Source organism: Cebidichthys violaceus, unplaced genomic scaffold, assembly GCF_023349555.1.
Source record: "Cebidichthys violaceus isolate CVI_PGR_0920_01 unplaced genomic scaffold, fCebVio1.0.p SCAF_25, whole genome shotgun sequence".
Classification (NCBI taxonomy): Eukaryota; Metazoa; Chordata; class Actinopteri; order Perciformes; family Stichaeidae; genus Cebidichthys; species Cebidichthys violaceus.
The window spans coordinates 4406425-4418014 of NW_027176428.1; the positions used below are offsets into that span (position 1 = coordinate 4406425).

General features: G+C 39.8%; 1 protein-coding gene across 1 annotated transcript; it reads left to right on the forward strand.

Annotated features, from left to right (window-relative positions):
• The first annotated feature begins 1099 nt into the window (after positions 1 to 1099).
• Positions 1100 to 11132, forward strand: tgm2b (transglutaminase 2b). The gene is made up of 13 exons (XM_068720272.1): positions 1100 to 1199; positions 4072 to 4251; positions 5243 to 5461; positions 6264 to 6382; positions 6862 to 6990; positions 7141 to 7318; positions 7479 to 7611; positions 8141 to 8244; positions 8350 to 8589; positions 8935 to 9210; positions 9305 to 9465; positions 9615 to 9751; positions 10624 to 11132. Exons 1-13 carry the CDS (start codon positions 1190 to 1192, stop codon positions 10772 to 10774), a joined length of 2037 nt encoding a protein of 678 aa, XP_068576373.1. The 5' UTR covers positions 1100 to 1189; the 3' UTR covers positions 10775 to 11132.
• The last annotated feature ends 458 nt before the right edge of the window (positions 11133 to 11590 follow it).

The window sequence follows — 11590 nt, forward strand, 5'->3', positions numbered from 1 at the left end:
TTGTTACTTAATATTGTATAGTGGAAACAAGGAAGTTGATATTGAGCAGGACAAGTGCTGCAGTAGTTTTTAGTAGAAGACACAATGAAACTTTAGCAGTGACTTTAGAAGCTGTTTATACAATGTCCTTTTGTGCACTTGGATCTGTATACCTCCCTCGCCTCATCATTAAGCCTATACCAGTGCACATTTTATTTTCTTTGTTGTGCATCACCTGGGATTGACAGCTGAAAAGACCTATAGATTTAACCCCTTCTTAAAAGTACATTCTGGTATAATTCTATATTTCATTTAATTTTCCAAAAATACCACGAAAAGATCAAAACTAACAATGTGTATTAATTCTTACTGATGATGGTAAATCTTTAAAAAAAGGCTGACAAGTATTTTTAAAAGAGTAGAGTGAAGTTATTTTATACAACAGCTGGGGGCTGTAGTTTACAGCAACAGGAGCAAATCGTTTTAAGACTATTTACCGCAATGGACTAATATGTGCTAGTGAATATTCATGACAGTATTTATGGGTTTTAATAAACTACAGCTTCCATGTTCATGTGATGAAACATGTCAACCGCTCAATTAGCTATGCGTTTTGATTAGTTTTTGGACAACATTGGATGTCTGTAGCGCTCATGAATACAGACTTTGGATACACAGATGTTCGTTAGTAGGATCAATACGCCTACTATCTTTTCATGGGTTTATTCAAAATACAGGTCGCCAGACTCACCTTTTAACTATTGGAGAACCCAGTGACTGGTTCAAATTAACTGCACCCACCAATATGACCTGATAACGGTTTGATTTCACCGTTGGCTCCATGTGTTCTCTCATCATTAAAAAGCATTGCAGAAACGATAGTGCACTCTGTGCCTTTGCACTATTATTCTGGCTCAAAACGTTCAGAGAACGTACTTTTTCTTTGCTAACCATGCAATTGCACAACAATCTCCGTACTGACGTAACTTTGCTGTCTGCAATGAATCAGCGGAGGATGTACAGAGGCTACAACGTGCTCGCGTTCGTGTGAGTACACGCGCGAAGGGGTGCGTTCTGTGTGGCGAAGCGTTGCGTCACGCCCACTATCAGACCTACAAATAAGACCCACAAATAAGACCGAGATAACGGCGAGAAGTGACATACTATTCCCCTCCGAGATTCACTGACAGCACAGAACACAGCAGCAGGCATGGCTCAAGGTAAGTTGGATCCTGACTACTTTTTTCTTTAGCAGACAAACTCACGGTCACATTTGGCAAAAATATTTGCCATTTAAAAATAAGTTGGGTGGTAGTTTATTACTAGATAGTTAAAAATACACAGGCTACATGTGGATTCGTTTTGACATAATCCATATTTATCCCAAAGGCAGTCCCCCAAGGACTTTGCTTTGATATTTCCTAATATGGGAATAGTTTGTCTATCTCACTTGCAGTGTATTTTGATGCTCAGTGTTCAGTTTTTAGTAATACTGAGAAGTTAATGACATGGAAGGGCACATTTTCACTAAGTCTTGTCTGTGAGCATGCTGTAAACATGATGTCTGAGAATAACAAAGGGGAAACATGTAAAGTTATCACAGCCTGCACATATTATCAACCTGTGTAAGCTGGAGTAACTCTGTTAAGCAGCCGTTTATCAGAGATCTAAAAGCCAATGCATCTGAAAAATGTTTCACCCTCCTGTTTGAGCAGATGATTGTTGTTGCCCTGCTGGGACCCTTATAATAGTACCTCAAAGCAGCTGCAGCCGCCGCAAGTCAACTGCTGCTCTCTTTACAGGCACACACACCACCCTACAAATAGTTTACCTTCAAAAGCTTGAAAAGACATTCAAAAGTCCCCAAACAAGAAAGTAGTCAAGCCTCCAGGTGGCTTAGAATCACCTCCAAAGATTGTAAATATGTCTTTGACCTGTGTGTGTAGGCAAAATGTGTAACATGCCGAACATATCTGAGGAGGTCTGTTGGACATTACATGGCAGAAAAGACATACAGTTTTCACTTTGAGGGTGTGTTAACAGAAAAAAAAACAGTGAACTGGAACAGGCTAGTCTGAAGTCATAAAATAAATGCTTTTGCCATTTGCAATATTTAATCTTCATGATTGCAGGATGTGAGGAAGATGTCTATTGGAGCGTCTATGTGCTACACACAAAAACAAATGTGAGCAAAACACCGTTTTAGAATTTGGTTGTAAAATAAACAGCATAGTGATAAATCTGTGTCACCTGTTGTCCATTTGTTGGAAGTTTACAAAGCATTTAGTTGACATTTATTAACAAAGCATTTAGTTGAAATGTATTAACAAAGCATTTAGTTGAAATTTAAAGTGTCTGTGATGGAGCTCTGAAGTCAGCATGGGTGTTACCTACAAGACTGAGAAATCCATTCATTTCTGATGGGAGCATATTTATTTTTACAAGATTCAAATAGTGTTTACTGTACCAGTGACTAGTTGACACCAGCTAGATGTTGTTTTAATTTCCTTAAAAGGCTTATGCTGGCCTCAGTGCTGCTTACTGAGACAGTCCCTCTGTGTGTGGGTCATAGTTGGTAAAGTGGGGCCGAGGCCTGGGCGTGTACAACATTGTACAGGGTCAAGACTGAGGAATCTTTGCCCATGCATTAGAGCATTGTGCTGCTACAAGTTGTGTAAGCCAACAGAATAAACTGCAAGCTGCAATAAAATGCATTCAGTTTGGCTTCACATCACACATTTACACCATCTGCTACCACAACTGCTTTACCTTCAATGCCACAGGCTGTTGCAATGTGGTTTGGGAACAAATCCAAAGTAAGTTTCTTTTATACCAATTACGAAGCCGCAATAAGCCTCCCAAATCACTACAGAAAGCATGACGTCAGTTCCCTTATTGCACCATTAGTGCGTTGTTTCTTAAGGTTTTCATGTGTTATTATTCTTTGTAATAGATTTCACATGTTATAAGCTGAGGATCTGTTTTATTGGATTCTCTTGCCATGAGGTGCAAGTACAGTAAAACTCTTCTCTCTTCAAAAGGAAAAAGTGAAGACAAAATTATTTGACCCAAGGGAGATACAGTAATTCTTTCTTCAGATGGTTCCTCAATCTGTTCATCTGTGTTCAAATACAATGCTGATATTTCTTTGAATTTTGTGCAGATCAAATATAAGCTAAAGGACTTGAGAATATGCACAGGCTGAGCCGTAAAGCCCTCATGATCCACTGACTACAATCTCCAGCTGTATTAGAATACATAGCAGTGGCATTTGCCCCAATTAGCTATACTAACACGTCTTCAATTATGACCTGAACCAAGGTGGAGATCAGTAAAACATCAGAGCCATGAGAAATACAGAGGAATGATGGATTTCCTGATGTAAAACAGCGGGAAGTCTTTACAACTTAGTCTATGTTTACCCAAGTCTAGTCTAGCCTTGACACTACAACCTGTTTTCAGGGCTTTTCTTAACACCAAGGAATAACATATGGGGAGAGGTTAACCTCCTGACATGTCATGGAGCAGGAGGTGGACTCGTACTTTTCCTACCAACAGGAAATCAAAGGGTGGGCTCATATTAGTCAAAAGGCGCCCTGGAGAGAAGGAGTGGCTGTGTGTTTGCACATTTCACAAGGAGAGACTCTCTGTCTGTGTTTACCTCTTGTTAAATCCATACAGAAAACCCAATTATCTTACCATAAACGGCTGCGAGTGTCCTGCCGTTTCCACCGAATTTGCAATGACTTTGAGGATATAATTGTAAACATTTACAAACATTAAATCAACCGAGAAGATAAAATGATTAAAAACATCAGTTTGTAGCTTGGAAAGCAGTATAAAATATAAAAAGCACATACCTGGCCACATGAAGAAATCCAGCCTCTAGTTAACCAACATGTTCTGGTTAATTCACCCCAAGTCTGCTATAAAAGAATTATTTGTAATTGTTGGGCCTTAAATATCCCTCATCCTCAGCTATATGTTTTACAATTTGCACTTCATCAAGACTATGTTGTGGCATTTAAACACCTCGTTAACAGGGCTGTGTGTTTTTATGTTTTTTTTTCTATTGGTCTCTCTTCTTTCAAGATCTGGACATTGATCGCTGGATCCTGGAGTGTGAATTCAACAACATGGAGCATAGCACTGATCTCAACGGTGTGGATCGTCTGATTGTGAGGAGAGGCCAACCGTTCTCAATCAGCCTGTACCTTCGCTCCGGAAACTACCAACCGGGAGTCAGCTCTCTTGACTGCATTGTGGAGACAGGTAGAGCTATGTATTTTAGAACAAATTTTCTTAGTTCTTTTGGATGTTATGTAGGTTTCTGTTAATATATCTGTCAGTCATTTGCACTGCATCAGGACATTTGGAAATGTGCAATTAATGACCAAAACTTTCCTCCTATTTAGGAGGTTACATTTGAACCCACTGTGTGTTTCTGCTGACATTATTTCCTTTGCTACCCATTGTGATTCCAGAGATTAGAGGGGAAGGGAGCGGTAATGTTGGTGGAAAGGAAAAGGAAGTTATTTTTCCTTGTTAGGTTTTCAGTGACACCACTACTGGCTTTTACCAGGAGCACATTTTCAGTAGCTGTAAGATGTTCTTCTGATTTTTCCATTGTTATCCTCATCTCCTCCCTTATTGTTCTGCGGGTGTTGTGAGTGAACACTGAAAACCATCTGTCTCTTATCCTCAGTTCATATTTGGATAATCTTCCCATGCAGAGTATGATAAGACAGCTGTTACTTGCCATGAAACCAAAACAGGAAGTTCTGCTTGCCAACAGAAATGCATGTGTATAATCATAGATAACATTATTAGCCTTTGAAAGACAAATATGTTTTAATGGTTTGAAGTCGGACCCTCCCACCCAATGAGAAGGAAACAGCCTCCCTTTAGTTTAGTTGGCTGTACCGGGTGGAAGATGTGAAGGAATTGACTGTTTGGACTTAAGGAACACAGATGATTTTAAATTTACGTAATTTACCAGAATTCAATTCTGAATTGAGGTCACACAGAAAGACTTGAGTCCCAAACAACTGTGGTCATAATTAAATGCCATTACACAATTATGCTTCCCATGCACGAGACGAGATTCCAGAGATGTTTGAACTGAATTGAAGCAGGGTCAGGAAAACAGTGAAAATGTACCCTGCCAGTTTCAATTCCCCAGACACAAATGTTTCACCAAGATCCCTAGGCTTTTCCCCACATCTAAACTCAGGGCTTTTACCATATTCTCTTTTACATGTAGGTCCTCAACCCTCTGAGCAATATGGCACCAGGGCCTCCTTTGGTCTGTCTGCCAACATTGACACTTCCTGCTGGAGCGCTGCTGTCATCAGTCCCCCAGGGGACATGGTGGCCCTGTCCGTCTGCTCTGCCCCTGACGCACCTATTGGCCGCTACACAATGACCCTGGGACAATCAGGGCGGATTGAGTTTATCCTGCTCTTTAACCCTTGGTGCACAGGTGGGTAAACAGACCATAATTCAAGCTGTCATGTAGTGGATCTAGTGTAGTATTCTTAGGCTACAGAGTGCTTTGATGATCAAGTTTCATTCCAGAGTGGGCTTTTGACAGCAGCTATTTAGGAACAGTGCAGCAGAGATTAGCCTATACTTGAATGGTAGTAATTTAATGTATTAATAATCCAATTTTTAAGCAATAGTTCAGAATTTCTGAACTATGATGAAAATTTCTGGAAATATGATGAAAAGATATTTTTTTGCCAAACTATACGGAACCACTATCACAGGCAGTTAGTTTAGTTTAGCTTAAAGAATGGAAACAGAGGGAAACAGCAGATACCGAGATGTATAAAAACGGACTATTTCGTGGCTGGGAGTAGTCACTTCCTGAAGTCTCTTCATCACTGTGAGCAAATAGTGAACTTACAGTACAGATGTCGTTAGGCTGTCTTTTGGACAAAGCAAGGTTAGAAGTCTCATGCTTCCAGTCTTTATGATAAGCTAGGCTAACAAGCTTCTAGATGTAGTTTAATATTGAATGTACAGATAAGAGAGTGATACTGATCTTCTCATATAACTCTTGGCAAGATAGCAAATAAGTGTATTTTCCAAAATGACAAACTATTCTTTTAAGTTAAGTGGAAGTTTAAAATTCTATGAAAAAAAACCTCCATCAACTACAGGGTGAGAAGAAACTATGTGTGTTTCTTTTTCCCAAGAAATTAAGGCTGATACCAGTCATGTTCTACTTAGGAGGAGAGGTATTAGGACATTAATTGTATCGCAATGTCTCTTGGCAACAGGAGATGCAGTATATATGGACAATGAGCAGAGTTTGGCAGAGTATGTCTTGTCTCAGGATGGAATCATCTATCGAGGCAGCTACAAACATCCCATATCAACTCCCTGGAACTTTGGCCAGGTACCAACACCAACACTGACGCTGTCAGCCTCACTTCATCTCACACCCAGTGTGGTGAAGGAGTATGAAACAGTCTTATTCTGATAACAGGAAAAGACCCACTTATCAAGTGATTCATGACGCGCTACATAAGTGCATACAGGCAATCATTTCTGACCATTTGGCACTGAAATTAACTGAGATATTTATATCTGACAATGCACAGTCTGGATGTGATAAAGTGTGAGGAGTGTTATCATTTCCAGCTTGTTCTTTGATATCTGATATACAGTTTGATTAGTTTGGCATTAGCAGTGCAATACTTGTAAAGCTATCGAGCTTTACAGCATGGCAGAGTTACACATCTAATTAACTATGTGTTTGCACCTGTTTTTCTTGTTTAGAAGAGGACATGTCTAACCTTGAATCTCTCTTTTGATTATGTTCCATCTCTATACTTGTATCAGTGACAAAACCTAATCAGCAGTATTTTTGTACAGTTTGAAAGTGGAATCCTGGACATCTGTCTGAGGATTTTGGATATGAATCCTAAATGTCTGAAGAATCCTGGCAAGGACTACTCAGGGAGGAGAAATCCCATTTATGTTTCCAGAGTGCTTAGTGCCATGGCAAGTTATATTAATTTTGTCTTTACTGTTATTTGCATAGATAGGTTTATGTGTGTGCAATGCCGATGATGTAATTTCAAACTAAACATATAAAAGCTTGGATTTCAAATGAAAAATAAATGTTTTACACTCCTTTCCTTTGCCTGGTAGGTAAATTGTAATGATGACAAAGGGGTGTTGCTGGGAAAATGGACAGATGGCTATGATGGAGGTGTCAGCCCCATGTTCTGGAGGGGCAGTGTGGAGATTCTGCGCAATTGGGACACACAAGCCTGTCAGCCTGTTCGCTACGGACAGTGCTGGGTGTTTGCTGCAGTGGCCTGTTCAAGTAAGATAGGAAGCAGTGGAGCTTGGTGGCCTATCACTGGAAAACACATTGGAGTTGGAACAGACACAACATAACACCATATATGTAAACACACAGTTATGCCATTTTGTTCGTCCTCTTCGTATCGCAAAACTCATGTAAGTTGTTTTTATACCGTTAGTTTTCAGAGCCCTTGGCATCCCATGCCGAGTCGTAACCAACTACCTGTCAGCCCACGACAACAACAGCGACCTGGTGATTGAACGCTACATCAACGAAAATGGAGAACTCATTCAGTCCAAAGAAATGATCTGGTAGGAACACTTTTTATGTACAGTGTCTAATACCACAGTAGGACACAGGGCTGTCAATGTCCTTTAAATGTTTTAACAATACCTAATCTGAAGATAAAAGGTGTATTAAGATACATTATGAAGAGAGATATGTGTGTAAAATTAGGAGATTGTCAGGACTACTGGCAATTATTTGATAGTGAGAGTAAGAAATTTGAGACTTTATTATCTTGCCCTACCTCAAATATGGCAATGTGACCACATATTAAATTAAACATGTCTTATGGAATAAATAGAACAGTATTCAATCAGATGTACTTCCAAATACTGTAGTTTGGAAGATCCACTGATTTAAATATTGACTATGATTTTTCCATACAGTTTACAATGGAAATTCTCACCATTTTAACCCTGATAGTAGAAATTTACACAGTAGAGAAAAATCAGTTTTGGTAATGACTTCAGAACAAGTCCAGTGATGAGATGTCTTTATTGAAAAAACAGAAAGTGTATCAAGTGTATGAATCCAACTGATGGTGTGTATCTGTAGGAACTATCACTGCTGGGTAGAGAGCTGGATGACCCGGCCTGATTTCAAATCTGATTTTAATGGCTGGCAGGCCAGTGACCCTACACCTCAGGAAAAAAGTGAAGGTAACAAACACGCTGCATCAATGAACCCATGAGGCGTTTTTTTGATCAAGGCATATCCTCACAGAGGTAGATCTTTTTTTCCCACCATTTTCCCTCTTCCCTTAGGAGTGTACTGCTGCGGCCCTATCCCTGTCAGGTCCATCAAGGAGGGCGAGCTCACGTTCAAGTATGACGCCCCGTTTGTCTTTGCTGAGGTCAACGCTGATGTCGTCACCATCATGAAGAAAAAAGACGGCAGCACATCGAAAGTTACTAGCACTACAGTGGTTGGCCAGAAGATCAGCACAAAGAGTGTCGGCAGTGACGCCAGAGAGGACATCACTCATTTGTACAAGTACCCCGAAGGTAGAGAGCACTGCTAGATATATGGCACATGTAGATAAACCTAACTAAACATCACAAGAGCTGGCCCTATTGATAAATAGTATATATTATTACTAAAACTATATGCAAACCTCCTCCTCTACCAGCAGGTCACATCAAATTACTGACAAGGAATGTAAATTCTTACATTCCATGTCAGTATTTATGTTACCCTAATGCAGCTGTTTAAGGAGGTCAGGTTTAAGCTCCTTTACTTAGACAGGCAATTTGTCATGTTAAACATAGAGAAATTACATATTTTAGATGGCAAATTCTTTAGAAGCTACAGTTATTTACTGTTTGATTTTGTTGCTTCTATATTTCCAGGCTCTGATGAAGAGCGGGAGGCTTTCAAGAAGGCTAACCACCAAAACAAGCTGCTCCAGCAGCAGCAAAATCAAGGCCTACACCTCACTATCAAGGTGACATCAGACATGAGGAAGGGCTGCGACTTTGATGTATTTGCTGTGGTTACGAACAACACTCAAAGCGAAAAGAAGTGCCGCCTGGTGTTTGGATCCTGCGCCGTGACCTACAATGGCTTTCTGGGAAAGAATTGTGGTTTTAAAGATCTGCTCAACGTTGAACTCTCACCAGGAGCAGGTGAGCCGAGTCGCAGTGTGGCGTTTACATGTGAATGCTTTATGCTCTCAACCTTTCTCTGTGAGTATTTAATATGTTGTATGTGTTCTTCTAGAGAGGCAAGTTCCACTCAGGCTGAACTACTCTAAGTATGGTGGCCGACTCACTGAGGACAACTTAATCCGTCTGGCAGCTCTGTTGATGGACTACTCCTCTAGAGATGCAACGCTGGCAGTGAGAAACATTGTCCTGGATAATCCTGAAATCAAAGTCAGAGTGAGTACTATCAAGTAAAACCGAGGGCATTTTTATATTTAATATTTTTACTCTGTTATTTGTATTGCTTTGCTTTAAACTTTAAAACTGTAACATACTTACTGTGATACTTTTATTAACTAACACCTGGATGTGACGGCGCTCTGCAGATCCTGGGTGAACCAAAGGAGAATCGAAAGCTGGCTGCAGAGATCACCCTCCAAAACCCTCTGCCAGAGCCGCTGGAGAACTGCTGCTTCAGCATCGAGGGGGCCAACCTCACTGCAGGACACGTTATCTCTGAGAGGTTGTATGAATACTAGAGACAATCTTTCTTTACTTACACAGATCACCAACTGACCGGCCATAAATCAAAAACACTGTAACACATTTTAGCAAATCATTTGAACATTTTCTCTCCAAGACAAGGAAGCAGGAAACATTCAAAATATAAGTGAAAGGACGTAGAGCAACAAGTTAGCTCACCAAACAAACTCGTTCTGCCTTTTTCCCAATGACAACACATGGGCCTTGGTCTTTTAAAAATCATCACATTTGTGTGATGGAAGTGTTTGACTTCCACAGATATGTGTTATTATGTTTGAAGATTAGTAGCTCTGGTCTTAGTGCAGCATCCATGTGTTTGGCTGGATGTGCCCCTGTAGTCAGGACAGGACCCCTCTGGTAAAGAAAAACATACAGTACAGAGGTTTACTGGAGCAGAAAGAAGATCTGGACAGAATACATTGAAATACCATTGAGATGGCTTGTTATTGCTCAACAATAATCTCTCTAATTTAATCTGTCTGCTGTGATCATATTCAGTGACCAACATAAGGAGAAGCCAATCAATTACTTTAATCCTGACTACATTCATTTTGCATGATGTGTCTGCAGGATGCGTTTTCATGGTCAATGCTATTGTTTGGCCAATGTGTGTCAAAAAAAGAAAGAAAATAGTGAAACTATTATTAAAGAACACTTCATTTTTATAACCGTTAGTCCTTTGCTGAGTTTAAACAATGCAGCTCCATTCCCATCGTCTCCATAAATAGGCAAAAACTGTCACGAGCCCTGTCAGTGGTAATTGATAATGTAAATATTTATGCAATCAGAGGATTGTAATAAATCCCTCTGAGTGTGTGACACAAACTTAATATTTAAATATTTACCTTACAGGCTGGGCTCTTCAGTGGGACCTGGGGAAGATGCCAAAGTGAAAATTTACTTCACACCCACCCACTCTGGGCTGAGAAAGCTGGTGGTCAACTTCGACAGCAACAAGTTGTGTCACGTCAAGGGCTACAGAAATGTCATCATTGGAAAATAAAGCCTTTCAACCTTTACAGTCAAATAGACGGCAGTACTGTTACTCTTAAGTCAGACTTGTTAACCGTTTAGCCATCTAAAGAGAAGCGAATGCTTTTGTTTAATACATAAAATGCTTTTCTATTCAAATACTTTAGAATCTCACTGTGTATCCTGATTGCTTTATGTGTATCTATTTTTATTCAGAGCCATAGATATGTTAATGTGAACGCTTTGTACTCATTAAGGCTAATCAAATCTGTGTATGCACAACTTTCAACAGAATATGTGTTGTGATCTGAAGTGATGTTTAGCATTTTAGGTACTATGTACTATTTTTTCTACTTTTTAAGTGCCATGATTAAAAGAGTTGTTACACATGTTTTGTGATAATGTTTCAACCAGTCAGACATTTCACACAATCTTTGACCTTTTTGGACAAAATGTGTTCGACTGAGAGCACAAATGCGACGGGTACGTCTTTTATTTGTAATTAGTGCCACAATCTACCTTTTGTACATTCTGCCAACAGCAAAGGTGATATACATCTGGCGCGGTCTTTGTGAAGTTGTTTCAATCATGAATATGTTATTTACTGAAGAGATCAATTTAGACAACTATGATCAAAAGAGCTGGTCTTAGTTTTTTATCACATTCCACCCTACATGTGGGTGACATACTGTATTCAATTCAAACTGTTTACTTCTCTCCTTGTACCTGGGACACACATCATTTAAAAAGCCTGTGGATGTCTTTAGGTAATGCGTCTTGATCATGGAAAACTGCAGTGCTACTCTGTACACTTTGTACTGCTGGTTCTTGTGGCCTGAAACAAAAC